The sequence below is a fragment of the Artemia franciscana genome, chromosome 5 (genome assembly GCF_032884065.1).
Source record: "Artemia franciscana chromosome 5, ASM3288406v1, whole genome shotgun sequence".
Classification (NCBI taxonomy): domain Eukaryota; kingdom Metazoa; phylum Arthropoda; class Branchiopoda; order Anostraca; family Artemiidae; genus Artemia; species Artemia franciscana.
In genome coordinates this window covers 24,757,787-24,782,037 of record NC_088867.1, presented here as the reverse complement: position 1 = coordinate 24,782,037, position 24,251 = coordinate 24,757,787, and the positions used below count along the sequence as shown (strand labels likewise).

The 24,251-nt window shown below is 33.9% G+C and overlaps 1 protein-coding gene across 2 annotated transcripts; it reads right to left on the bottom strand.

The window, feature by feature from the left end:
• Window positions 1-2,786: 2,786 nt before the first annotated feature.
• LOC136027147 (tumor suppressor candidate 2-like) lies at window positions 2,787-24,011 on the bottom strand. 2 transcript variants are annotated; one of them, XM_065704126.1, is made up of 4 exons: window positions 23,952-24,011; window positions 12,388-12,526; window positions 11,171-11,285; window positions 2,787-3,087 (listed from the first exon to the last, which is right to left on the bottom strand). In XM_065704126.1, exons 2-4 carry the CDS (start codon window positions 12,492-12,494, stop codon window positions 3,022-3,024), a joined length of 288 nt encoding a protein of 95 aa, XP_065560198.1. In that variant the 5' UTR covers window positions 12,495-12,526; window positions 23,952-24,011; the 3' UTR covers window positions 2,787-3,021. The 2 variants fall into 2 exon arrangements, with proteins under 2 accessions (XP_065560198.1, XP_065560199.1); XM_065704127.1 differs by lacking the exon at window positions 23,952-24,011 and adding an exon at window positions 19,151-19,169.
• Window positions 24,012-24,251: the final 240 nt, after the last annotated feature.

The window sequence follows — 24,251 nt, the reverse complement described above, 5'->3', positions numbered from 1 at the left end:
ATTGCACTTCCTGGCTGAGAGCCAAGAAACGAAGATCAGCACCGCCGGTAGGGACTGTCAAGTCAAATGCCGTATTCTTTACCTTTTTTTACGTTAAAGCTGAAAACATCACGGCCATTGATGGTTCGATCATCGGCACGGCAGCACGTGGCCAAAAGGCTTGGCAGCAAAGACCCGCGGAAAAATGGTCGTGCCAAGTCTTTTTATGTTGGCAGCTTCACTATTCAAGAAGAATTTTCCATAATATTTTTTCTATGCATAACATATTTATTATATAGCTTTCAGTAGCTTACAAAATAACTGATTTGAAAAACACAGAAAATGCAATGCTAGTTGCCCTTCATTTTTTTGGTCACTCAAAAAGGGCACTAGAACTTTAAATTTCCATTTGAATGAGCCCTCCACGATATTCTAGGGCCATTGAGTCGGTACGATCAGCCCTGGGAAAAAAACAAATAAACACGCATCCGTTGATCTTTCTTCTGGCAAAAAGAATAATACAAAATTCAACATTTTTGTAGATACTAGGGTTCTCTGATACGTTGAATCTAATCGTGTGATTTTTATTAAAGTTCCACGACTTTTAAGGGACGTTCCCTCTTTTTCCAAAATAAGGCGAATTTTCTCGCGTAACCTTTGATGGGTAAGACTAAACTTGATTTGAAATCAGCATAAAAATCTGATTCTTTTGATGTATCCATTGATATGAAAATTCCGTCTTTTAGAGTTTCGGTTACTATTTAGCCGAGTCGCTCCTTGCTTACAGTTCATTACCACGAACTGTTGGATAATTGATAAAAAAAATCTACTTAGTTTGTTGTCTGCCAATAATTTAATATGTCGACCTACCAATTTTTACAAATATTTCACTTATTAGAAGATGTTTCCATTATTAAGGATATTTGAAATAAGAGAAATTATGCACATATAAAACATCCTTATATTTAAAACATATGCCTTCTTAAAATAGTGAGATTAAGGCCCAATAAAAGATATCTTTATGTTTTGTACAGGGAAGTAAGCTACTACTTTGGTTAAAGTGGGATAAAGGAAAATAATATTTTAAAAGAAATGGAACTTTCTAGTCTCTTTTACAAAGCAATTAATGAGGTTCTGTCAACATAAACTTGTTTGGTACCATCCCTTTGAGGTCTACACGTAAATTCCAAAGACGGCTAGTATTCTAAAGTGGTTAGAAACATCATTCAGAAACACACACAAAACACCATAGTTACTATTTAAAAAAATGGAATGTCAAGTTTCAGGAATCCCTGCACAAATATTAATGGAAAGCTTCAATATAAAAGAAAACAACCCAGAAGTTAGGGTATACACTGCCGTCTTGTGACCTCATTTCAACATTAAGATCCCCATTATATTACCGGTATTTGAAGTCATTAGCACCTTTTCCAACGGATTTTTCATCAATTTCTCCGAAAAACATTAATTAGGAGCTAAAAGTCTGTACACAATTTTAGAACCAATAGTTATTAATAGGGTAGGTATATTTTTCTTCAAAATATATGTTATGAAAGCAGATATGATTCGGGAGCGAAATATTCATTGATTTTATTGGTCGTATATACATTCTTGCAAAAAACGAGTTTAACGATTTTGGGTCATTTCCACAGAGACGGGATTTCATAGCTCCTTCAAAAAAACATTGAGAAAGTCAGGATTTGAAGGTGTTTCAATGCTAATCCTTTTTATCAGTTGAAAAAACTTTTTGTTCTATTTAATTTCTGACCGTTTTTCAAACCACGAAAGGAAATATTCCCCCATCCCTGTTTAAAATTCCCTCTGGAAAATTCCTTCCGGAAACTCTGCTTCCATAGAAACCTCTTCACGTAGAAATACCCCCCGCCCAAAAAAAATGTCCGTACAATTCGCAATAATAAATACTATGCGTGAGCAATGGATAAATTGCAGAACTTACAGTCCTCTCCCCAGGGACTATAGGGGTCATGTCATTCCCAACGCCATAGTTATTGGACCTCAAGTCTATTACCCCCGACTAATTATGTATTCATGTATAAAAATATTTTGCTACTATTGGGAGGCAACCCATAATAGACAACTTAGCTAGGAATAGGTTTTTCAACCCACCAAAACAAATAAAACCCAGAAAAAATTATCAATTCGTCAGAATCTAGTGCAAATGTTGTTTACTACGCTATAATTTTCTAGACGGGCACCACTCCTCAAGGTCACCCTTCAATTTCTCAGGGGGATAAGACCTTGTCCCCGTTCGTTGATTTACTTCAAAATATAACAGAACTTCGTCTGCTAAATAAGCAAAGAAATCATCAAAATAATCTCCCTAGTTTTAAACTATACCAGCTCCCTCGTTTACTTCTTTTTTGAGTTTATTGGCTTATTTAACTTCTTTATGAATTTTACTTGTTTCTACTCTTTTGCCGTGCTATGAATTGCGTTTTATTTAACTAATTTATCAGAAGAGAATTATCTAATATTTAATCAAGACTAATAATTCTGTCTTGTAAACTGTTATTTTATTCTTTGGCCAATCTTATGCGAATTTCTACTTTTAAATCATTTTATGCTTTGGGAAGTCAAATTGTTTTTTTCCTTTCTTCTCATGTTAATCGTCTGTTTTGTTTTTTCATTTGAAAATGCAAAGCCAGCTTATCTCGGCTTGTGAGTCATTTTTCAAAATAGATATTTTACAGCATCTCCTGGTAACTGCACTTGTTTGCAGCTCCCTGAAAATGAAGGGAGAGCTTACACATCCCCCAAGAGCATCCCGAAATAAACTGTATTAATCCTTGTTTTTATTTCTAAAAAATACGGAAACATTTATTGAAAAACAGCAATATATACAAGAAACATAACTTGATCGTTTTTACAATCCAGTAAACTAGAACTCTACACGCTAATAACCAAATTATATTTCTGTTCGAGATATGGACTAGTTAAATTTCCCTCCATTCAAACATAGAACAACCTTTATGACCTTAGATGCTGGACTCCCCTTCTTCCTCTTCGGATTTATCTCTGAATTCAAGTCTGATACATAACAACTGGTAGATCACAATTGATACGAGGGTAGGGATAACGAACTTTACCCTGAAAAAGATTAATTAAAGTCAAACGATTACAATGAGGAATTCTTTTTGTACAATCAACAAAAGGACAGTATGTGTCTTTTGGACCCATCTATGGTAAGAAAAAAACAGAAACGAACAAACAGTTCCTACCGAAAATTTTTTTACCAAACAGACGTGTTTTCTGCATGTTGATTCAGGATTATGAACTCTTCAGGCACAGCACTAGTTCCGTTTCCAATTACCAGTTGCCAGTCGTCTGTGACCAGTTCTAAGTGAGAGCCTAAATAATGTTTTATTTAGCAATTCGCTTATAGTCTATGAACAGTGGACTAAAAACATGTATATTGTTCACAACTCAATGGAAATTTTGAACCTAAAATATGTGCATGATTTCTACCAAAAAAAAGTACAACAGAGCAAATAAATCTGCTAGTAAGCTATTACAGCCTGGCTCTTTGTTACACAGGAAATTTTTTACACGATTCGAAAGTACCAAATTAAAGCTACACGGCATTGTGTTGAATAGCTGAACTATTTTTGGACTAATTTTCCAAATATGATTTTACTTGTAAGTAAAATCGCACAGTTTTCTAAAAAAGTAGAATTACAAACTGTAGACTTATTTATAATTGCCAATTTATATCTAGATTAATTTCAGTCCTGATCTTCACAATTCCACAATTACCCAACATCTTATAGTTCTGATTTCTCTTTTTAAATTAGGCCAACGGTGCGATCGGGATTTAGTTTGCGTCATATTGGCCCAAAAGTTTGGAATTTAATCCCAATAGCTGTGAGAAATAGTAATGATAGAAACAAATTTCTGAAGTTATTAAGGAATCATGTTGCTAGTCTCCCACAGTATTTTCCGTTGTGAGTGTTGAAGTTTGATTTCCTTAAGAAGTGCACATTAGTTTAAGCCGAAGTAAGGACGGTTATTTCTTTTGTTTGTGTTTATTTTTTTTTTGTGAATACCACGCGCTTAAGTATGCCATTAGGCAGTTGCGCTGTTTGTTTATATGGTTTAATTCTTGTTGTAAATAAACATGTATCTATCTATCTATCTTCCTCTTTGCTGCTCTCATTTTTCTACAATATGGAGAAAACTAAAAGATTTATGGAACATATTATTACCGAAAAACTACTAAAAAAAGGCATACTACTAAAAAACTACTACAAAAAAAGGCATACATGTTTATTAGATAGAGTTAATTACATTCAATCCTCTTCAAAATATGCTCCTCCTGAGTCTATACATGTGCCTGTTGAAGTCTCGGTGCCTGTCATTTTTCAAAACACTTCTTGAAGTCTTTTTTAGAAACACCTTGTAGCTGCTCCGTCGAATTTTGTTTTATTTCATCTACATCTTGAAAACATTTACCCTTAAGTGCCATTTTTGTCTCTGAGGATACAAAAAAATCACATGGAGCTAGGTCTGGTGAATAAGGGGACAAGGTGGGGGGGGGGGGGTAAGAAACAACTGGGAAATCATGTTTGGCCAAAAATCGCTGCACAAAACGGACTGAATGGGCTGGTGCATTACCGTGATACAATTTCCAATGACTCTTTAAATTCGGGTCTTTTTCTCCGCAGAGCGTCTCAAAAACGACAAAGAACACCAATGCAGTACTCCTTTGTTATGGTATGTCCTTTTGGAGCATATTCATGACGAACAACACCTTGGAAGTTAAAAAAGCCAGTCAACACAGCCTTCACTTTGCGAACTTTTTTGGGTTGTCGTGAATCAAGTGTTTTCCACTACAAAGATTTTACCTTTGTTTCTGAATCATAGCCATACGAGTCTCTTATACCCAAGTCTCGTCGCCAGTTATAATTGATTTAAAAAAAAAAATATCATCAAATTCAGAACACTAGCAAATCAGTGGCGATCTATTTTCGGCTATCTTTTTGCTCATCTGAGAGCAACTCATAATGAAATCCGATAGGACGTAAAAACACACTTTACTTAATCGCATCTAGGAGCCGATTGACACAATTTTAATCTAATCTATGTCTAATATATTTTCCCAACACAAAAAATTAGATTAATATAGCACGTGCAAGTTCATGCTCAAACCGATTTACGATTAATCTTATCATTCCCGATGCTTTTTTAATACGACCTCGTAATTGTCAAACAGTTCGTGGTAACGAACTGTAGTAAGGAGCGACCCGGCTCAATAGTAACCAAAACTCTAAAAAATGGAATTTTGATACCAAAGAATCGCATTTTAATGCTGATTTTAAATATATAAGTTTCATCAAGTTTAGTCTTACCCATCAAAAGTTACGAGCCTGAGAAAATTTGCGTTATTTTAGAAAATAGGGGAAAACACCCCCTAAAAGTCATAGAATCTTAACGAAAATCACACCTCTGATTCAGCGTATCAGAGAACCCTACTGTAGAATTTTCAAGCTCCTATCTACAAAAATGTGGAATTTTGCATTTTTTGCCAGAAGGCAGATCACGGATGCGTGTTTATTTGTTTTTTTTTTTTTTTTTCCAGGGGTGATCGTATCGACCCAGTTGTCCTAGAATGTTGCAAGAGGGCTCATTCTAACGGAAATGAGAAGTTCTAGTGCCCTTTTTAAGTGACCAAAAAATTGGAGGGCACCTAGGCCCCCTCCCACACTAATTATTTTCCCAAAGTCAACGGATCAAAATTCTGAGATAACCATTTTATTCAGCGTAGTCGAAAAACCTTATAACTATGTCTTTGGGGACGACTTACTCCCCCACAGTTCCCGTGGCAGGGGCAACAAGTTACAAACTTTGACCAGTGCTTACATATAGAAATGGTTATTGGGAAGTGTACAGGCGTTTTCAGGAGGATTTTTTTGGTTGGGGGGAGGAGTTGAGAAGAGGGGGATATGCTAGGGGAGTTTTCCATCGAGAATTTGTCATGGGAGAAGAAAATATCCATGAAGGGAGAGCAGGATTTACTAGCATTATTGAAAAAAAAACAATTACAAAATAAATATGAAAAAGTTTTTACGGCTGGAAGTAAGGAACAGCATTAAAACTTAAAACAAACAGAAATTATTACCCATATGAGGGGCTCACCTCCTTCTAATACCTTACTCTTTACGCTAAAGTATTTTTAGTAATTTCAACTATTTATTCTACGGCTTTTGTGATTCAGGGGTCATTCTTAATGAATTGGGACAAAATTTAAGCTTTAGTGTAAAGAGCGAGGTACTGACGAGGGGGCGAACCCCCTCATATATATGTAATAAAAACATGAGAATACAAAAGTTCTTTACGTAAGCTAATCTATAAGTTACGTAAATCTTTCACTAATAAAAAGATTCGTAAAAAATTTGAAGTTCTAGTTGCCTTTATAATTAACCAAAAAATCGGAGGGCAACTAGGCTTCCTCTCCCGCTCTTTTTTTTCTCAAAATCATTCGATCAAAATTATGAGAAAGCCATTTAGCCAAAAAAAAAAAAAAAAAAAAAAAAAAAGGCAAATTTCGTTTTGATATTTCCTCTGCGGAGAGCCAAAATCAAAACATGCATTGATTCAAAAACGTTCAGAAATTAAATAAATAAAAAAACAAGTTTTTTTAACTGAAAGTAAGGAGCGACATTAAAACTTAAAACGAACAGAAATTACTTCGTATATGAAAGAGACTGCTTCCTCATCAACGCCCCGCTCTTTACGCTAAGGTTTTTTACTGTTTTAAAAAGAAGAATTGAGAGAAAGAGTCAAACTTTAGCGTAAAGAGCGGGGCGTTGATGAGGAAGCAGCCTCTTTCATATACGAAGTAATTTCTGTTCGTTTTAAGTTTTAATGTCGCTCCTTACTTTCAGTTAAAAAAACTTGTTTTTTTTTTATTTAATATCATTAAGGAATTACGTAATACTTAATATAGACAGAGAATTTCAAATTCGTTGCTCAACACAGACTGGCTACTGACAGAACGTTAGCCAGCTGCTAATGGGTTAAGGTTTGCACATGTTAAAAAATGAGGTAAACAGCTCACAACCACGGGCACAATTCAAAAAATCTAGGGGAAGGGATACAGTGTATTTTTCAAAATCCAGGGGGAATAGCAGACTATTTTTTTATCCATTCGGCGCTTTCAATGAAAAGGAGAAAAAGGCGTGTTTTTCAATGAAAATACCAGAAAACTCTTTAAAAGTCTTGGAGGAGGAATACCACCACCACCTTGCCCCAACCACACCCTTAATTGATGCCTCTGCTTAATGCTAATAATTCCCGCAGAGCTTCCAAATCCAAAAGGTCACTATTCAATTTAACGCTACAAATTCCGAATTAACTTCGAAAATGAATGAGCTACTTTTAGTAAACAAATAGATAGTTTATCTTCCTCGTGAAAAAGGCTATTTTACGATAAACCTGAAAATGTAATTTGCTCCACAAGGACAGGAAACAATACTAGATTCATAAGCTTCAAAACTATTCATTCACCAAGTCAGAATGCTAATATTGCTTAGGATTTTTCATAAAGAAGGACTACAGAAGTTGTATTTCCTATTTTCGTATCAATCCAACGTATTTTTCAATCTACAAAAAATACACTTCAAAAATATAAATTGATAAATAGACAAAACTGAATATTAGCTATCAAAAGATACTAAACCCCAGCGCGGCACAAAATAACATACCAAAACTTGCATAAGGATCTGTTATAAAAACTTAATAATGACAGTTCTATGTGTTTCCCCCACCGAAGCAGTGGCAGACGCTCCTGCTAGTACAATTTGTTCAGAGTTTAAGCATTGACCATCAACAGGAAATACACAAAAATTCACTTTTTTTTTAGTGTCTTATCTAGTCGTCTAACTTTTATCTGTCAAAGAAAAATAATTTTACAATAACAATTTGACATTTGAAACACAGAGTACAGAGAGCGAATTTTCAACTGTTATTGTGTTGTCTTACAGGAGTTCATTGTTTGGTAATTGGTATTCATAAGTCATCCTATACAAAAGCAGTGTTATTGCCAGCTGTGCATCTGTACATAAAAAAAAAAAAATAAAAAAAAAATAAAAAAAAATAATAGCAACTAGACATGCAAAAATTAAAGTAGTATTTTAACAGTGTCATTACCTTCTTGGAGGCAATGGGACTTAAAGATACAAGTCTCGAACCAGGGATAGTGGGTGCATCCCCATCGTAATAATAACAATAGTTGTTAAAACAAGAGCTAAGAGCTCATATGACACTTGTGACGAGGTCGGAAGAGCCAAGAGCCAAGAGCTCATATGGTATGAGCTCTAGCAAAATTCTAAGAATCAATAGACTGATTAAATAGAAAAATCAGAGGCTTAATGCCGGTCAGGATTTAAAATAAGAGCTCTGAGACACGAGGTCCTTCCAATTATCAAAATTCATTAAGATCCGATCAACCATTCGTAAGTTAAAAAATACTTATTTTTTTTCTAGTTTTTCCTCCCCCTTCAGCCCCCCAAATGGTAGAATCGGGGAAACCGACTTTTATCAAGTCAATTCATGCAGGTCCTTGATACTCCTACCAATTTTCATCGTCCTAGCACGTCCATAAGCACTAAACTCGCCAACGCACTTGACCCCCTAATTCCCTCAAGGGGAGTGGATCTAGTCCGGTTATGTAAATCACGTATCTACGACATTTGCTTATTCTACCCACCAAGTTTAATCCCGATCTCTCCACTCTAAGCGTTATCCAAGATTTCCGATTTCCCCCTCTATCTCCCCCCCCTCCAATATCACCAGATCTGGTCGAAATTTAAAATAAGAGCTCTGAGATATTCGTACTCATTTTTTCAATTTTTTTCTCTCTCTCCAGCCCACAGATGGTCGAATCGGTGAAAAGACTGTTATCAAGTCAGTTTGTGCAGATCCCTGACATGCCTACCAATTTTCATCGTCCTAGCACGTAAAGAAGCACCAAACTCGCCAAAGCACTGGGAATACCCCAACTCCCCCAAAGAGAGAAGATCCGTTCCATCTGTCAATCATGTATCTAAAACGTGTGTTTATTCTTTCCATCAAGTTCCATCCCGATCTCTCCACTCTGAGCGTTTTCCAAGACTTCCAGTATCCAAGATTTCTGTTTCCCCCCTCCAATCCCCTACGACCCGAGTCCGATCTGAATTGAAAATGGAGCATCTGAGACATATGATCTTTCTATATATCCCGTTTCATTAAGATCCAATCACCCATACATGAGATAAAGATACCTCAATTTTCACGTTTTCTAAGATTTCCGGTTTCCCCTTCAACTACCCCCACTCTCACCGGGTCTGATCAGGATTTAAAATAAGAGCGCTGAAGCACAAAATCCTTCTAAATATTAAATTTCATTAAGGTCTGATCACCCGTTCTTAAGTTTTCTAATTTTTCCGAATTAACCGTCTTCCCACTCTCCCCCGGATGGTCGAATCGGAGAAATGACTATTTCTAAATTAATCTGGTCTAGTCCCTGATACGCCTACCAAATTTCATCGTCCAAGCTTATCTGAAAGTGCCTAAACTAGCAAAACCGGGGCAGACAGACAGATAGACCGACTGACCGACAGAATCTCCGATCGCTATATGTCACTTGGTAAATACCAAGTGCCATAAAAAGCAGTACAATTCAAAAAATAAAAAGTAAGACTTAAAAAACTCAGATTTCAGAGGCTGTTGCTCCTCATCCTTAGTGATTAACTAAGACAAACTTAGCCACTTACGACTTTGAAGAAGGCAAACTGTTGAGTGAAACCAGAGAAAGATGTTTATGGTTGTTATTCTTTTCTTCTTACATTTAATGAAGAAATGGAGCCAACATACCACCAATACTGTATTTGGAAGGTCTAAAGGATAATCCTTTTATGATGAAAAATTTTTGAAAAAAAAAAACAAAGAAAAAAACAAGATAAACACAGGAATATTGAACAGAAAATATATTCAGATTATTAATTTCTTAGCCCCCTCCCCTAAAAATTAAAATAATATTTAAAAAATTGTTATTAAAATAATGATTGCCCTCTCCCCCTCATGGATTTTGAATATTATCTTATTTTTTGTTTTTTTCATTGAAAAACACCATTTTTAAATAAATTCCATTGAAAAAAATCAAAAAAAAATCACCCCCTCCTAAGATTTTGAAAAATACACATCCTCTACATCTTCCTGATTGGGCACACCCGAGAGAAAGCCTACAGTTTTTTTTTAACACATATATGATCAACTGGCTCGTTGAAATTGTTTCATACACAAAATTATGTCAAATTTACCAGTGCGTACTAGTCATCTTTAGACTTTTCAATAGCCACATCAAACGCATATACAATTTGAGCTGCATGCACAGGAACAACAAGAGCACACGTTTGGGCTGTCTATAATCATGAAGTCTTGTACACACCAATTTTGAGCAGAAACACTACATATTGCTATCAACCCATTTTTTTCTAACGGCTAATCCCCTAAATTTCAGCTTTTGTTGAAGGTGAAATAGCAGCATTCGACGATGGGAAGACATCTCGCAAGAAGATGTCTAAGTACCCTTTTCTTTGGTAAACGACTACTAACACCTCCTTTTCAAAGATCACACTACAACTGCGCAAAACTTGTTTTAGAACTTGAGTTTTTTTACATTCGGGTGGCAGATATATGCCATCCAAAATAATTGTGCAATTAAAACCTGTTAAGTTCAAGTAGCTGTATCTGTTCTGTTCCCTTCTGCTTTTATCAGGCCATGGAATCTTGCAGGGGACGATGATATAATAACTTTCTTTGTGATTCAAATAAAATAAATAGTAGTCTATCAATTCTGCTTGGTTTATTGGTTACGTCTGCGAATTCCTTAGATGTCTTTTTATTGATCGCTTTTCTAAAACTCAGTATTTATTTTCTTTTTTTTCATCTCAACCAGTAGGCCTACCTTAATTTTCTAAGAAGTCACTTTTTGAGTGATTTTTCCCAAAATGAATGATTAAAGAAGAGAATGTGTCAAAGAAAAGAAGAGAGTTATTGGAAGAGAAACAGCAGCTTTAACACTGTTTCTTTAGTGACAATATCCTGATATGTATACCTCCTTATATCTGATATGGGATCACTCTTCAGACACCCTAAATAATACAAATTATCCCATCAATGAAAAAAAAATAACCTGGGGCCGCAATCTTCTTTGACTGACTCTCCTCAATCTAGGCTTTTTCCCACTCTGCAATTCTTCAACGTAAAATTCATGAGCCAGATCATCATCTTCATCAAGGAACATTGACCTACAAAAAGAAAAGAACAACATATAATTTAGCAACAAAACAATAGTTATAAAAATCGATATTTCATTGTGCTAATTCTCTCCAGTCTGGCTTGTGAAATTGCAATTTGGACACTGGATTTTTAAAACAAATATCTGAGTTAAATCTGTATTATTAACGTCTTTTCAAGATAATTTTACGCATTATCCCAAATTTGGTATAAAAGTGGTTAAGAAAAAAAAAAAAAAACAACTAAAAAATAGGATACTTTACAGCCTTTATACACAGAAGCTCACAATTTGAAATGAAGCAAAAACCGTGGGATTTTTTTTCAAGTAAAGCAGAGGAGCGAAGCAAAAAAATGAGAGAAAAAAAAATTGAACTCTCAACTTTTTGTGGAAGATCCTTCACACTAATCCTTGGGCGAATCCCCTGGTACGCCTATTTACAATGTCAGTTAAACAGACTACTATAAGTAGAAGTTTCAAATGTTATGTTCTTTTCTTAATGACTGTTGTCATAACATGAAGCACTATTTTTGGAGCTTAACAGTTTTATACTTTAGCCATATTTAAAAAGTTATCAAAAATCAAGTTTTAGCCTTTTCGGCAATACCATTCCTATGACTTGCAAAATATTGAAAAGATGAAACTTTCCCCGCGTACTTTCACCATAGGATGGCTTTAAAGTTGGAACATGGCAAATATAGAGCTGCCTCAATTCTCTTGTCACATTTTTTGGCAAAAAGAAATGACCTGCGAAACCAAAAAGAAAGTATAAAAATCAATGACAGAGTCCTTCCAACTGGAATTATTAAAAACAACCTTAGGAGTGGTGAGCGCAATCTTCAGCCCGCTGAATAGATTTTGAGCTTCAGTTTAGGTTAATTATATCTATGTAGGTTTTTGATCAAATGAGTAAGTGAAGGGGGGGGGGGGTCTTACGATTCTATTTGAGGCAAGTAGCCAGTCCCCATATCACGCATTTTGGTGCAGATATGGTACAATTCCTTTCTATAAAGTTCTATTCCTTAAATAGTGTCTCAGAACCTAATAAAATCATGTAAAATAATACATAACTTATTTAATCTAAGACGGATTATTTCAAGCACAGAGACACTTACCCTGAGCGAAATAGTATGAAGGGATTCGTCAATATAGAAGGTGGTGTTTCAAAATCTGCAGGAAATTCCTTTTTTGACGGAGACGATCTAGACCACAAATTGCCCATGTTCAGTTAGATTGAAAACCATCTGAAGGAAACTGAAAGCAGAAAATAATAGCCTATAATATACAGTACAACAAAAATACGGGGTGGGCAGGACGTAATGACAGTGGGAACAGAAGAAACTCCTCCAAGACATATTCCTTCTTAGAGAATATGGGAAATTGGGGGGTAAAAATGGATTTTTTTTAGCTTTGAATTCCTCCTTCCCACAAGGCTCAAATCTACGCAAATGTACCGACACAGAAAAAAGGCGAATTTACCCCCACCCCTCCCCTACAACCCCTTTTTTCACGTTTAGCACGTTCCTTTTTTTAAAGTCTAGCAATTATGTGTTTTGGGATGTCAACCCCCCCCCCCCCGTTATGCAACTTATTTATCGTTTACATATAGTTTATGTTACTGAGAAAAGATATGAATGTTTGACTTCTATTTACCCAAAATACGAAGGGCAGTAAGATGAGTCTTTCAAGGAATGTTGGACAAAATAATAACTTGTTATGTGTATATGGGTTGTCAAAAAGGTGTAACTCAGGAATGACTGAGTATATTAAATTGGAACTTTTAGGAAATGATAAGCAAGATGATCAATTGGCCAAAAAGGCAATATTTGCACACTACTGCAACTACTACTACAACTACTGCTACCTCAAGTACTATTATTACTACCACTACTATCACTAAAACTATTACTTCTGTAGCGAGCACTACTAAGGCAGAGGATATTGAAAAAACATATCTGAGGAAAATATGAGGAAAATCTGAATTAAATCAAAACAAAGTATGTCTATAAAGATTGCTGATACGGGCGTATCAGAAATATTTTTGGAACGGCTTGTCATACCAAGAGGAAACTTCAGGGGCGCATTGGTGGGATGTTCAGTTGACCAAAGGGCAAAATGTATTGGTTACTACTGCTATTACTAATTACAATTATGAACTATTACTGTTACTACTGTTCCTACTACTACCACTACTACTATGATGCAAGTAAAATCAAGGCTATGCGTATGAAGGTGAAAATTTGACAGAATATTGAGGGAGAAGTTGAACTAAACCAAAACACACTATGCGCATGAAGATTGTCAAAGAGGTGTATCTCAAGAACTGACTTTGGTATTAAGACGATCAGTTGATAAAAAGCGAATATATGCATGTCACTACTAATACTAATAGCCCTGCTACTTTTCCTTAGGCTACTACTGCTACTGAACAACTCCAAATACCACTTTCATTACAACAACTTGTAAAGCTTAGAGGTGGAAAGGGCGTTCCTTAAGGTGGAAAGGATGTCAAAAGGATGTAAAAAAGCACGTCAACCATATTCTTGGAACAGCTTAACGTGTCAAGGTGAAACTTCCGGGGCATCATGAAAGCAATGTTTAACTGACCAAAAGTTAATATACATATACTACAACCACCGAAACTACTGTGATAATAGGCTAAGTCTATAAAGGTAAAACTTGAGAGAATATTGATAGCAAATTCGAACTAACAAAAGAGACTATGTGGATTTAGATTGTCAAAATGGCGTATCTTAAGAATTGGTTTGTGTATTCAGTTGAAACTCTCAGAAAATACTTAAAGGGGATTATCAATTGACCGAAAGGCAATACGTACACACAACTACTAATACTACAGCTACTGCAACATCTAATAGCTCTGCTACTACTATTGCTCTAATTACTGCTTCTATCGCAATTATCTGTGATGTTAAGGGCATTAAGCCGAAATTTTCAAAGAGTATAAAAATATACAGGTTAGAAAAGAGCAAATCGACGATATCATAGCAATGGCTAATTATAGTTATACTATAGTTATACTACTGCAGTGACTACAATTACAACTATGCCTAAGGGTATGAAGGTAAAATTTTCAGAGAATATTTCTGAAAGTTTCTTTTGTAAGGATGACAACCTATCATCCGTATGCAGGTTGTCAAAAGGGCATATTACCAATATCTTAGGAATAATTTCATATGAGAAATTAAAACTTACGACGCTTGTTGTCGAGGACGTTGAAATAACCTAAAGACAATGTTTGCATCATAATACTACTTCTACTCTTACAACTACTACTTAACTTAATTTTTTTTCATGTTTTCGATTTTATATGTTTTTAATAAGATAATTATGACATTTTATAAGAAAACAAATATTATTAACATTTTAATTAATAAATATCAGTATATGTAAAATACACTGACAATGGACATTCATTTGTATTTTTTTGGTAAAGTGCAAATTATGTTCTGGCCTTGAGAAGGCGTAGGAGTTTTGAGCCCTACTCATGTTAATTTCTGCTCGTTTTGGGTTTGATTCGGTTATTTACCGTAATTTCTGTTCTTTTTGGGTTTCATTTATTTATCGATGCTGACTTGTGGCAGTTTTACGCTTGGGAGATTATTTGATTTTATTTTTGCTTAAATTTGTTTTAATAGAGTTCTTTATTTTTCTTTGAAAAACTTATTTTGTGGATTTTTTAATTGATATATAAAAGAATTGGCTTATTATGGTGATTCTAAATATATGAGATTAATTAAGTTCAATTTTACCCAGCAAAGACTACAAGCTTGAAAAATTGCCTAACTTTAAAAAAAAGTGGGGGTCCTAAAAGCAAAAGATCTTAACGAAAATCATACACCGTAATTTTCATTAAGATCGTTTTGCACATATCTGCAAAAACATGGAATTTGAATTTTTTTTTGTCAGATGAAAGATCACAGATGCGCGTTTATTCGTTTTTGCCATGGGTGATCGTATCCAACCAATTTTCCTAGAACATCGAGAAAGGGCTCATTCAAAGCAAAATTAGAAGTTGTAGTGTCCTTATTAAGTGATCAAAAAAGACTGGAGGGAATCTAGCCCCCGTCCCTTCAAATCTCCTTTTCTCCCAAATTGTCGATGAAAATTTTTTTCTTCAGCACCGCTTAAAGGTAAAAAAAAGTGTGCTTTTGGAGATAACATATACCCCCCCCCCTCCACATTCTCTGGATTATACCCACAAAAAAAACCTTTTCCGGGTAATTCACAAAACAATGAACTTCCGGGTTATTCACTAGATTATTTTCATAGAGTTCCGAAGCCTTGATGTAAATTTCCTTCTTTAGTCTTGCCCAAAAGTAAAACAAATTTCCAATGAAGGTGGCAAAGCCTTCCGTGTCTTTTAACTGCAAACGAAACGTTGAGTTTATAGTTGTTCACTTGTTTGTTCTCACTTCCTCATATATACGTGAACTCTCTCTGAAAATAATCTAGTGAATGATCCGGAAGTTCATTGTTTTGACAGCTTTTCTTTTTATTTTTATATGTAAAATTGTATTTTCAGACAAATTCTGCCAACAAATTTGAAAACTGCTAAGTAGTATTGGTACTTTGCTACCCCACTTTTTGCATAGCGGGTCTCAGGAACTGAAGAACAAAATATGCAATTCGGATGCCCTCTTTTTTAATATCATTTTCTTCTTTTCTAGGCATTAACAAATAATTTCATTTTCTTAAACACAGGGCATTTTATTCACGTGATGAAAAAATGAGTACCAGCTTTGGTGGATTCTTATTAAGAATTATTTTCCGAATTGTGTCACATAGAGTGTTTGATTTGAATGTTGAATCTATGCAGATTTCAGCTGTTTTATTTGGAAGTAAGTCGGTCATTTCGTTGTACCGAATTCCTTGGTAACTTGGCATGTTGTGGATATAAAGCTAGATATTCTTCTCCTGAACACTAATATTATATTTTGTAGACTTTCTTTGACGGAGTCTGTGACTGACTTATGGACCTGACTAATGAGCGAATCTTCCTTAGGCAAGGAGACAGCTCAAATTTGGATGGTGTTTTTCTAGATCCCAACTTCTTCAATTCTTCCCGGAAAAAAGAAGGATCAGGCCAATTGTGGGTTTAGAGGAAGGGGGACACTTGGGATGTCTTGATTCACAACGTTTCCAGACATGTTTATTTCTTCAAACACATGGTATTATTTCTTCGTCAAACCTGTTTCACATTAGTTTATCATTATGTAATTTGTTGTACTTTTAGTCTGCCTTCGTGAAACTTGTACATTAATTTTGTATTTCATGAAACTTATTTTATCTGAGTATTTTTCTTTGTGAAAGATGTTGGATGTTGTTTTTTTTTGTTCGTAAAACTTGTTGCATACTGATTTACTGCTCGTGAAATATAATGTAGGTTGATTTATTCTTTCGTGAAAGTTCACTTATCATGACATTTTTCTTCATGAAACTTGTTGCATCTTTGTGAATCATGATGCATGTCGATTTTTGCTCATAAAAAAAATGCTGCATGCGGATTACTTCTTCAGAATACCTTATGTATCTTGATTTATATCTTCAAGAAACTTGCTATATTTTTATTTCTTCTAAATGGAACTTGTTGTACGTTGATTTTTCTGCTCGTGAAACTTGTACTTTGATTTTTCTTCTGGCAAACCGGTTTTATTCGTGGAGCTTGTTGCGTGTAGACTTTTGTTCATGAAACTTAATTTATCTTGATATTTTTCTTTATGACACTTATTGTATGTTAATTTATCCTTTCATAAAACTTAATTTATCTTGATATTTTTATTGCATGTTGCTTTTTTTGTCATGAAACATGATGCATGCTGATTTTTCTTCATAAAATTTGCTGCATGAGGATTATTTCTTCAAGAAACTTAATAATTAATGTAATGAAACTTGATTTATGTCATCAAAAAACTAGATATTTTATTTCATCTTCATGAAACTTGTTGCATGTTGATTTTTCTCTTCGTGAAACTTGCACAATGATTTTTCTGCTCGTGAAAGCGGTTTTGTTCATAGAACTTGTTGCGTATTGATTATTGTTCGTAAAACATAATTTATCTTGATATTTTTCTTCATGAAACTTGTTGTATGTTGGTTCATTCTTTCGGGAAAATTCAATTATCATGATATTTTTCATTGTCAAACATGTTGCATGGTGGGTTTTCTTCGTGAAACAGGATGATTTCTTCAAGAAAATTAATGTATCGTGATTTATCTCTTTGTGAAACTTGTTGTATGATGATTTATCCTTTCGTGAAACTTAATTTATCATAATACTTTTCTTCATAAAACTTTTGGCACGCAGGTTTTTTTCGTGACATATGATGCATGCTGGTTTATGTTCGTGAAACTTGTTGCATGTGGATTGTTTCTTCACAAAACTTAATGTATTTTGATTTATTTCTTCGTTTTGTGCTGATTTCTGTTCATGAAACTTAAATAATCTTGATATTTTTCTTGGTGAAACTTGTTGTATGTTGATTTATTTTTTCGCAAAACTTGATTTATCATGATGTTTATCTTCATGAAACTTGTTGCATGTTGATTTTTTCTTCTTGAAACTAGATGCATGCTGATTTTGTTCGTGAAACATGTTGCATGTGAATTATTTCTTCAAGAAAATTAATGTATCTTGATTTATGTCTTCGAGAAAATTGATATATTTTATTTCTCCTTCATGAAACTTTTTACATGTTGATTTTTCTCTTCGTGAAAAAAGTACATTGATTTTTTCCTTTTCGTGAAACCGGTTTTGTTCCTGGAACTTCTTGTGTTCTGATTTTTGTTCTTGAAACTTAATTTATCTTGATCTTTTTCTTCACGAAACTTACTGTATGTTGGTTTCTTCTTTGGTGAAATTTCATTTATTCTGATCTTTTTCTGTGACACTTGGTGCATGTTCCTTTTCTTCGTGAAATATGATGCATACTAATTTTTTTCCATTATACTTGTTCCATGTGGATTATTTCTTCAAGAAACTAAATGTATCTTGAATTAAATCTTAAAGAAACTTGTTATATTTTTATTTCTTCTTCATGAAACTTGAGGCATGTCGATTTTTCTCTTCTTAAAACTTTTAAATTGATTTTTCGCCTCGTCAAGCCAGTTATATTGAAGGAACTTAATGCATGCTGATTTTTGTTCGCAAAACTTAATTTATCTCGACATTTTTCTTCGTGAAACTTGTTGTATGTTGATTCATTCTTTCATGAAACTTAATTTATCATGATATTTTTCATCGTGTTTTTAACATCATTGATGTTAATGATATTTGATTTATTACACAAAAGTGAAAACATTTAAATTATTTTTCAGCAAAGTGCAAATTATTTTGTGGCCTTGGGAAAGTATAGGGGTTTTGAGCCCTACTCATGTTAATTTCAACTCGTTTTGAGTTTGACTCGGTTTTGTATTGTAATTTCTGCTTGTGTTGGGTTTCATTTATTTATTGATTTTGATTTGTTGTAAATTTACGCTTGGTAGATTATTTGATATGATTTTTTTTTCCACTTTTGGTTTAAATGAGTTCTTTATTTTTGTTTGAGAAACTTATTCCGTGGAAGAAGTTTTTTGTAAATTAATTTATGTTTATTTCATATTGACGTAGTCTTTCCAAGGAAAAAGAAAATAATAGTTCGATTTCTTTCAGTTTTTCTTTAGGAATTTATAATTTGGCCTGCTATTTGTATGTTGGATAAATTTTTCGACAATGTTTAACAACATACAACATTTAAAAAATCTGGACACAAATACTAGTGTTTAATTTAGTTCTATGCCTCCTCTAGTACATGAAAAATGAAACTTGATACCATTTACAAAAAAAAAATCTATGCTTTTTGACAACTTGGATACACTTACACTCTTTTGATTTAGTTAAATTTTAAGAGCAGAAGTAGAAGTAAGAGAAGCTCCAAAAGTTTGAATATAATACCCTCAGTCGTTCTTCGGATACAACTGAGATTCCTTATTGGCAATCAGCATATACACAGTGGTTTTTGATCAAACAGTTCATGGGAAGAAACTGTAAGTAAGGAGCAACCCGGTTCAATAGTAACCAAAACTAAAAAAAAGGAAGTTTGATACCAATAGATACATCAAATTAATCAAATTTTTAATCTGGTTTCAAATACGAAAGTTCCATCAAGTTTGATCTTACCAATCAAAAATTACGTGCTTGAGAAAATTTGCTTTCTTTCTGGAAAAATAGGGAACACCCCCTAAAAATCATGGAACCTTAGAAAAAACCCAACATTAGATTCAACATATCAGAGAGCCCTACTGTAGAGGTTTCAAGCTCCTAGGCAAAATGTCAAATTTTGTATTTTTTTGCCAGAAGATACACCACAGATACGTGTTTATCCCCCAGGGCTGATTGTATCAACCCAGTGGTCCTAGAATATCACAAGAGGGTTCATTCGAATGGAAATTAAAAGTTAAAGTGACAATTTTTAAGTGACCAAAAATGGAGGGCAATTAAGCCCCCTCCCACGCTACTTTTTCCCAATGTTACCCAATCAAAATTTTTAGATAATGATTTTGTTCAGCATGGTCGAAAATATAATAGCTATGTCTTTGAGGATGACTTAATCCCCCACAGTCCCCAGGGGAATGGCTGCAAGTTATGAACTTGCCCAATGTTTACATATAGTATTGGTTATTTGGAAGTATACAGACGTTTTCAAGGGGTATTTTTTCTGGCAGTGGAGGGGGTCAGGAGTTACATGGGAGGATCTTTCTGTGGAGGAATTTTTCACAGGTAAAGAAACATTGCTATGAAGGGGGCGCCACATTTTCGAGCTTTATTTAAAGAATAATCAGGAATCAAGTAAAAAAAAAAAGTTTTTTTCCACTGAAAGTAAGGAGCAACATCAAAACTTAAAACGAACAGAAATTGTTGCGTCTATGAAGGGTTACGCCCCTAGTCAATACATCGCTCTTTACATAAAAGTTCTTTTAGTACTTTCATAAGAACAATTTATTCTAATCAAACGGCCTTTGTGATTAATGGGTCATCCTTAAAGAATTGGAAAAAAAATCAAACTTTAGTGTAAAGAGCAAGGTATTGATTAGGGGACAATCCCCCTAATATACGTAATCAAAATATACGAATATGGATGTTCGTTATGCAAGTTAATTCATAAGTTATGTATATTTATTACTAATAAAAACGTTCATGAATAAAATTAAATGTTCTAGTGCCCTTTTTAAGTAACCAAAAAATGGAGAGCAACTAGATCCTCTCCTCTGCCCCTTTTTCTCAAAATCGTCCAATCAATATTTCAAGAAAGTTGTTTAACCGAAAACAAGGAAAATTAATATGCAAATTTCGCTTTAATAACTCATTTATGATGAGCTAAAATCAAAACCTGCATCAATTCAAACAAGTTCAGAAATTAAATAAAAAACAAGTTTTTTTTTAACTGATAGTAAGGAGCAACATTAAAACTTAAAATGAACAGAAATTATTTTGTATAAGAAAGAGAATTCCCCTCCTTAACACCTCGCTCTTTACGCTGAAGCTTGACTCTTTCTCACTGCTCTATTTTTTAAAACAATAAAAAACTTCATTGTAAACAGCAAGTCATTCAGGAGGGCACAGCCTCTTTCATATACAAAACTCTGCTTGTTTCATGTTTTAATGTTGCTTCTTACTTATAGTAAAAAGAAAAAACTTGTTTCTGTTTATTAAATTTATTCTTAAGGCAACATTTAGTTTTTAAACACAATGGGCAAACTGCATAGCCATGGGGGGTTAACCTACCCAATAGCCCAAAAGATACAGTTACAAGACAGTTCAGCTATGCTGAAAAAAATGGCTATCCTAAATTTTGACTGGAAGTATTTAGAAAGTTATGAACTAAATTGGAGGGCTGATTTTCCTCCAATCACTTTTAGCTCTTAAAAAGGATACTAGAACATTTAATTTCCATGAAATCAGCTCCCTTAAAATATCAAAGATATTACTTGCTATGATAGAGCAGTGCTGCATATAATATTGCTTATATGCCCTTTAATACTTGCCTGCACATAGTTTTTTCATTCAATTGAAATTACCTCCAAACTTTTCAACTTAATGCCCTTATTGTCATTAGTTAAGTACCTGTGAATTAGAATAAAAAGTATAGACATAGTATCTTCTGGCTTGTTCAAAATCTGTCAAAACTTACCCCAAAAAATCTAACTTAATAATTTAAGCTGTTATGTGATATTGCTTTGTCATCCTAATAAAAATTTACATGGTCATAGTTCATTTTTATTTTATTTTAAAAGTTCATTTAAACTTTAATAGCCTTATCTTGTGTAGAAACAATAGTTGCAGTAGCAGTAATAGCAATAGTAGCAGTATGCACATAACAACTTGTCCTCTTGACAATGTACGAGGGCATAGTGAGTTTTGATTTAATTCAATAAAGTTACAAAGTTCCCCAAATTTTTTGCCTTAAGACTCTTAGGTTTATTATTAGTAGTAGTAGCACCAGTAGTTATACTAGTAGCCAAAGGAGCAGAGTTCATAGTAATGATAAGCAGTAATAATGGTAATAGCAATAGAAGTCGCTGTAGGAGTAGAAGCAGTAGTATTATAATGCAAATATTGTGTTTTGATTAGTTCAAAATCACCCACAACAAGTATTGTGTAATTTTTAATTTCACACAAAAAACTGTACCTAAGATATTGCTGCTGTCCTTTTGAAGACCTACAAATGAATAGCAGGTTGTCATCAGCACAACAGAAATTTTCAGAAATAGTATCTAAAAATTTCACCTTCATACGCTTAAATATAGTTGTCATAGTAGCCATAGCAGTAGTATAATTACTCAACTTAATATAATTAGCCATTGCTATGATATTGTAGATATGCTCTTTTTATAACTTGTATATTGATATTCTTCTTTGAAATTTTTGTTAGCCTAACAAATAGTTGATATAGAAGTAGTAATTGGAGCAATAGTGACAGAACTAGTAGAACTAGTCCCTATCTAGGGACAAAAACATACCCTAGGAAAGTATTTCCAAGCTACTATGTTGAACCTCTTCTAATTACTATATCTTAGAAATTTATCCACTTGATAAGTTTTATCTTAAGAAATTTTTTTTCAAAATAAAATTATGCCTTATTTTTCAAATTTTTTTTTCTGGTTTTAATTTTAAAAATGCAATTCCTGCTATTTGAGGGGAAATCTTAAGCCACATCAATGACTTTTGTTTTTTTACTAAATTTACATAATGTCATTGCAGATCTTTGAAACCCCTTAAATTAGGACCAAGCAAAGCTGTGAAGCTGAAAACACTTTGGTAATTGCCAGGATAGCTACCTTGAGATATGGAAGAAAACAATTTGCACTTCATAATATGAAGAAAAAACATAGCTAACATATTTTAGATGCAGTCTTGCTATATTTTACCCCTGACCCTGTGCAAAGAGATAACCAAAATTCTATCTTTTTCAATGCATTATGCCACCCATAATTTGTTTTGCTTGTCATAGTTGATTCAATTTACAGGTACATAGGTTGAAACAAACTGGGATGCAGTCCTATTCTGAGACAAGATAGGAAACATGTAATTTGTACATCTGAGGGGGGGGGGGTAAGGCAAAATAGGTTAACTATGATTATTCTGCATATTATAAAGTAAAAATTGCTTTCTGAGAGAAGAAATATATAATTTGGGCTATATATTTGCATATTAGGGAGGGTTAGGGGGCTGCATGCAAAATGTGTCAAGTATAATTATTCTGCATATTACAAAGTGAGAATTGTTTTATCAATACATTTTCTTATCTTCCTGCAGTTAGCTAGACAAATATCAACACTTTCTTGTGCTTCATTTAAGCAGAAGATCAATTTTGCAAGGTCTCACTTATAAAACAATAAGATCTTCATAGGTCAATGGCCTCTAGAGAGAGAAAGAGTAGAGGCAGGTACATCATAATTCCTTTTTAGACAGACTTTAGTCTGTTGATCCATCCCTGAGAGTTTCATTTTCCTAGCCTGGCCACTTTCTAAGATAGCCTAGGCCTAGCAAAAATTAGCTCATCTAGATTTTTACCAATAGGCCTACTTTTCCTAAAATTCATTTAAGCAGAAATTCTATTTTGCATGGTTAAACTTCTGTAACATTTACAAGGATAGAAAATCCTTAGATTTTCTCAAAGGTGACATTTAAGGCAATTTTAAAGTACTAATGTAGTTTTTTAAGGGTTATCAAAGATCAATGCCTCTAGAGGGAGAAGGAGTGGAGATAGGTACTCAAGATACCTTCCACAGACACACTTTAGTCTGTAGATCCATCCTTGAAATTTTAATTTTCCTAACCTAACCCCTTTCAAATATAGAAAAAAAGCAGCTAGTCTAGAATTTTACAGCAATTTCACTCCTAGATTATACACAAAACTAAAAGAAAATACTGAAATAATAAATTCTTATTTTATAATATAGGCTAAACAAGCCTGTGTTTCTTTAACCATAGGCTAGTAGCCTATCATGTTTCCTTCCTTTGTGATAGGCTACTATCCACATTTTAAAATCTAGATTGGTGCCTATTTCGGACTAAGAGACATTCTGGAGAAGGCTATTGGTCAGAAGAAAATAGATCTGCCGGATTTACGGGATATCTAACAAGTAAACTTAACACTAAAATAATCACGAATTAGCCTACATTTAAGCCTTTCTATTCTTCTTGGGATTTGGGAATATGAAATTAACGTTGCCAACTGCGAACGTTTCAAGAAAATGAAAATTGAACGAAAAGAAGAACGATTTTCAGACAGTTCCTGGTAACAAACTGTAGAAAGGAGCGACACGGCTCAATAGTAAACGAAACTCTATAAAAAAACAGTATTTTGATGCTAAAAGATACATCAAAAGAATTGAATTTTCCTGCTGATTTTAAATATATAAGTTTCATCAAATTTAGTCTTTGTCATCAAAAGTTGCGAGCCTGAGAAAATTTGACTTG